Source organism: Aplysia californica, unplaced genomic scaffold (assembly GCF_000002075.1).
Source record: "Aplysia californica isolate F4 #8 unplaced genomic scaffold, AplCal3.0 scaffold00001, whole genome shotgun sequence".
NCBI lineage: Eukaryota > Metazoa > Mollusca > Gastropoda > Aplysiida > Aplysiidae > Aplysia > Aplysia californica.
In genome coordinates, this window is record NW_004797271.1 from 2741843 (window position 1) to 2747837 (window position 5995).

The 5995-nt window shown below is 40.5% G+C and overlaps 1 protein-coding gene across 1 annotated transcript in view; it reads left to right on the forward strand.

Moving 5' to 3' along the window:
• LOC101862382 (60S ribosomal protein L24) overlaps positions 1-1605 on the forward strand; it is a 15147-nt gene extending 13542 nt beyond the window's left edge. Inside the window, exon 5 of the mRNA XM_005088846.3 lies at positions 1492-1605. Within this exon, the coding sequence (XP_005088903.1) occupies positions 1492-1575 (84 nt within the window). The 3' untranslated portion in view covers positions 1576-1605. The remainder of the gene's footprint in view (positions 1-1491) is intronic.
• The last annotated feature ends 4390 nt before the right edge of the window (positions 1606-5995 follow it).

The following is a 5995-nucleotide window of genomic DNA, read 5'->3' on the forward strand; positions in this document are numbered from 1 at the left end:
AATTGCTAGCTCTGCTGTGATGCATTTGGATTTATTGTCGTCTTAAACTCTCTGCCAGGCACTTTTTAGCCCAGCATTTGAAAAATGCCCGCTGTTGTGGCCCTAATTTTAAAAAAATCATTGTGTCCTTATCATTCAGTGTCCAACAGTGAAACACCCTGCTCTTGGGTGCTTGGGAAGTGCTCTGGTGTGGCCTGCTCCTTCTTTCCTATCAAACATCTACTATCCCTCCTTCTCTTCTTTTTTTTTTTTTTTTTTTAAACTCTGGTGAGACCGGTAATCTTGGGCATGCTTACTAAAACAAAACGAAGTAACTATTTGGACTTGTGTCTGATTTTTAAAAAATATATTCTGGCTCTGAATCGAGTCCAGCATGACGTCACTTCCGACAACGAAAAATGGTCCGATTAGGCAATGTATAGATCGATGAATTTACACAGCCAAATATCTAGCATCTGTGTTTGTTGCCATTTTATTGTCCAAAAGTTGTCAATAATTTTCAAGCTTTAAGCTCTGTGTGACGACGTATATGGCAATATGTTGATAGAGGTAACTTAATCTAAAATACCAGAATTTCTTGTGGTCTGTTTCAAGCATCCAGTAGATCATTTGTAGCCACAGAGAGTGTAAAAACGGGAAACATAAAGGTTTCACAACAGAATGAAATCAAAATTAGAACAGAACATAAACTAAAATTAACAGATAAGAACGTGTGTCCACCTATCCGAAGAGTGACCGTTTTAACCCTAAACGTGTGTTATTCAAGAAAAAGTACAGGATATTACATGTAAATTATGAAATCACACACGAGGGGCCTGCCGTGTCAATACATGTACATGTATCTGGGTTTGGTGGAGACACGCTCTCACATAACGCTTTTTTTTTTTTAAGATAGGAACAGCATCAAATTAAATTATATTGACATTACGATAAATGCTAAAAACAGAAAACACATCAGAACAATAACAAGAAATTAAAAGAAAGAGCAATATAAATAGTATGTAAAGCACAAGACTTTTTTTCACATGAAAATAACAAATAAACGTGGGGTCAACAAGTAAGAAAGAGAAGAAGTGAAGCGGAAGTGTAAATAAGCTTTCTTTCTAAAAGTAAAAGTTCGGGGGGGGGGGGTTCAATTTTTTCTTCCCCGGCGGTGTTGTTTTTGGAGATATACAGAAATTCGCGGACCAAAAACTGCCAAAAATCGCGGCCGCAACAAACGCAGATGCTAGAAATATTACTCCCAGATTTCACTAATCTACCCTTGTTCCAAAATATTTCAGCATTTAATTTTGATAATGATTAAATTTGAGATGTGAGCCTTTTTTGGGGGTCCGTTTATACTTTCAGGCACTGGTTACAGTTTTTCCTTCCTCTTTCTTTCCTTTTAAATTTTTCTTCTGTAATTCAACTGATGTGCATGAATTCCGTTGTCATTGTTCAGTTCTTCTCTTGACTGCATAGTTCTATGTGTTTTTCCTTGTTTTACAGCCTGCCGCCACCAAGCAGCCATCCAGACAGAAGGCCTCCAAGAATGTCCAGAAAGCAGCTCCTCGTGTTGGAGGAAAGCGATGATTTTGATGACAATAAATGGTTATAAATATTTCCTGAGTATTTGTTAATTCTATGCAATTCTCTGTTCAGACTGTGTTTGTCATGACTGTGGTGTCTTGTCATGATAGCTTTCCTTTGAGCATATTCTTACTGTTGCAATTTCAATGTTGACAGAAACACGTATGATAAAAGCACAAGCTGGTTACTTTTTGGGTTGAGTTTGAGAGGGTTCCACTTTCTGTCCATGGATCATATTTGTATCCAAATACAATGGATTTTATTTCCTTTGAAATCTGACTCGATGAATTCAGTGCCCCTATCAACACTATTAGGCTAGCTCTGTCCTGGAACATAGGTGGAGTATGGACTGAGCCATGATCGAGATCTGGTTTTCACATATATTTTTCCCCAGGATGGCAATCAAAGAATCGGATTCTTGTGTGAAGCTTTAGGGTAACCGTTTTTATAACTGGAAATGAAGACCAAAATACAGTAGTTCAGATGAAAAACTACTTTCACTTTATTGACCATTTGTTAGATGTGAGGTTTGCTGCAATACGGTGTTATAATTATGTAATCAAGTGGTCAATACCTCTACTCTATATGTGTGAATTTATTCTTGAGCCAAAGTATTCACGTTTTGAAGAGACCCTGACTTTTGCTCTTTTTCCAAAAACTAGAAATAAATAATCAAATGGATCTTGTAAACTCAAGCTTTACATGCCCACATGGAATGTAATTTCTTACTGCTGTGTCCAGTTGTGCGATTCAGCTCTGCAGCTTACTTTTGAAATTACCATGGGTGGTTGGCAGGTGCTCTGGTGTGGTTTGCTTCTTCTTTCCTATCAAACATCTATCGTCCTTATATCCCCTTCTTCTTTTTTATGTTTGTTACTCTCTTGTAACACCTCTAATCTTCTGGCGCTCATATGACCAGTTGCGAATGCTGTAAAACCTCTACTAAAACTGTTGATCTATTGTTTTATGTAAAAGCCGATGGTCATGAAATATTACATCAGTCAGTCTAAAAAAAGAGTAAGTTGGAGGGTTTTAATTTGAGCCTGTGGGGCCCTTGCATCTAAGCCTTCTTGGGTCGACTTTAAAAAGTAGCCTACATGTTGTGCTGGCTACTGTATGCCTGAGTATTTGCTCAGGTCTAAGAGAGTCGTTCGTTTTTAATTTAGATTTAGTGAAAGCGTGTTTTCAAAATAGTGTACATTTGTATTTGAATTTCTTTTAAGCTTGCATCAACGCAATTTCGATCGTTTAGGAGACGGATCTTCAACCCTGCCTGTCATGGCCACACAGAGCTGAGAGGAATGCAATTATTACAGTCATGGCAGAAATGCAGAATTGAATCTCTCCCCACATGAGAATCAAAATAGGGTCTCCTGCATGCCATGGCAAAGTGCGTAAAAACTGCTACCAACATGTGTACACTCACACTAGCTGAGTTTTACAAACTTGCGAACAGGAAAATATAATTTTGTTTTGAATGTTGTTGTCACTTCAAAGACTGGACCCACTGGGTACCCCCCAAGCAGGACAACATAAAAGACTGCAGGTGCTGTGATCTGATTTGCTCCTTTTATCTTTCTTTAATTTAAATCACTATCAACAAACATCTATCGTCCTTTTCTCTCCTTTTGGTGATTGTTACTGTTCTCTTGTTACACCTAAATCTTTGGCATTATTACATATATAGTAGTGGGTTTTACGGCGCTTGCAACTGCATAATAAGGCAAGGTCATATGAGCGCCAAGGGGTGGGTGTCAACAGAGAAGTCTTTACAGTACAGGGAATCAGACTTATTCTGCTCACCTCTAGCTTCAACAGCACAAGGTCTGCTTCAACTATCAAGGCACCCCGGAAATAACAGGTCACAGTCACAAGAGTGACAAACATACAAAAGAAGTAGAGGACAATGACAATACAGTGGAGTCCACTTATAACGAGTCCTGAAATAATGAGAAGTCTGTTATAAAGACACTATTCTAAAACCCCGTTTTTCCCCTTTTTTATCTTTGTAAATAAATTACTGCTATTGCACAGTCACGCGAGTCGGTTATATAGCGGAATAATGCTGCTGCTGTGCACAGCACAGACCAATTAAACATATAAAACCTCGCCAGTTGAGAAAGTTGTTGGTGATCCAGCGAAACAAGGAATGGGAGAGCCCACGCGAACCAACAATGAAGGCCGGAGCGAATGAGTTGGGAGGGAGTGGCATGCGCAGACAAGCAGAACGCACCGCGTGATAGGCCAGCCCAGTCTAGATTATCTAGGCATACTGTGCCTCTCACTTCTCTGGTGAGGGATGGAGAGGTCACAATGCTGTGATTGATAGATGGAGTGAATGTGTGACGTGCACAAGCAGACGCAACGCACCACAGGGTGTGGTGGGGTGGGGAACAACACAGCGGGCAAGTTAACCTAGAGCCAGAGCCCCTTCTTTCTGATCGCCAAAGCCGAATTGTCAACATTGCTAGTGCTAGAGAATGAAAACTGATTCGATTTTTGATCAAGTAAGACCTAGAGATCATGTTGAACAAAATCATCATCAGGGGAGAAATCAAAGGGAAATAAACAGAACACCAAACTCATAGATTAGGCCTACTTTACTATTTCCCTTGAATTTATTACAGTCCGTGCCGGCTTTAAGCACCTTTCGGACTCAAGCACGCTAAACGGCTCTTACCGAATTTTTGCTATATATAAATTACACGCCTTTAAGCATGGTAACTTCGGCTTCAAGCACGCTTCATTTACAAGACAGTCAATATTTTCATGATGACCCATCGAAGTTCGAACACAGTTTACACCACAGCAGTGGAGTGTGACATTCAAGAGAAACACAAAGCACGCAAGTGATGGACACACACACTCACACGGGCGGAGAGGAAGGCAGAGAGGTGCAAGCGGACATAGGATCTAGCCTAGGCCTAAGGCAAAGCTACACACGACAAAAAAAAATAATAAAATACAAAGAGAGTCGGGGAGACGAGAAAGGGAGGCTGGCTGCGATTTCACCTTTGACCCTCGCTATCCATTAATCCTGATTGTGTATCACGCGCGAGGTGGGATGAAGGCGGTGGTATGAGTGGCACAGCAGGCAGTGGTACGCACAGGCAGTGTATTACAGTAGGCCTAGTGTGCTGTATCGTGACTGGCCGTCTAAATTAAGTGGTTTTTTATTTCCCATTCGACCACAAAACAAACAAGCGAACAAAAACTACCATGGCGGGTGTCTAAATAACAGTGCACTCTTTTGCGGGACCGCTATAGGCATACTTACAAACCAAGGGAAATTGCACGGAAATAATCTGTGGATTATGTCTACTTCGCACTTAAGCACGCTTCGGCTTTAAGCACGCTTAAGCTTTCTCCCGATGACCGTGCTTAAAGCCGGCATGGACTGTACTGGATCCCTAATAACGAAAATCCTGCTATAACGGACATTTCGCACCGGTCCCCTCCCTCTCGTTATAACAGGATTCCACTGTAGTAAGGATTAGGAAAGGAAAAGAAGCAGTTCCCTGTTGTAGATCAGGCACAGTTATGAACGTGACATTGATGAATCAGCACATTTACAATTCTACTATGTTTGAACGAGAAATGTCCCCCCTTTGGGAATGGCCTAAATACACTTCAGTCAGTGGCACTGCCCGGGGGGAGCCTTATTGACTTATTGTGTTGCAAGTGCTGTGAAACTCTTTACCAAGACTAAGTCTGAAGTGAAAGGAAATGTGTCCGAAGAATTTAATAAGTTAAGAAAGCCAAAAGAAAAATTTGATCCTTGAACCTCAGCATGGTGATTTAGGTGTTTTTTTTCCAACTACTATTACAATACTCGGTGGTCTTTTGGTAGAGATCACCTGAGTTTGGTAAATTTCACTTTACTTACAATTTACAAAGGATAATCTGGAGAGTTAATGACCCTGGTTTGAATCCCTTCTGGGATATTTTTTACCTAGATCTAGTTTTTATTTTTTTGTGGGTATTTTCAAAGCAAGGCTCTCTGCCTTATTTGGAGGCCTATGCTCTTGCTATTGTACTCTATTATAATCCAAATAGGTGGGTTAACCCACAGCTTATCAAACCATACTGTACAAATTGTATGTATCCGTAGAGTACGGTAGACCGTAGAGAGTACATTGTATTGGTTCTACTTAGCCTTACTGCTGATAGTGATACTTGTGTTTGTAGTGTATCACTACAGACTACAGTTACACGAATTCGCTTTCCAGGCTATTGATTTGAAGAGACTCATGAGCACCTCGAGAAGGGGACAGACACTCTGCTGAGGCAGCTGTACTGTGAGATCCATTATGGAGTATAAATGACTTTACTGATCTGCACAAATCAACACTAACTGCAGCATGTGGAATCCACATATTTACAAATAAAACTGCTCAGAGTCTCAGTCAGACTGAAAAGCGTT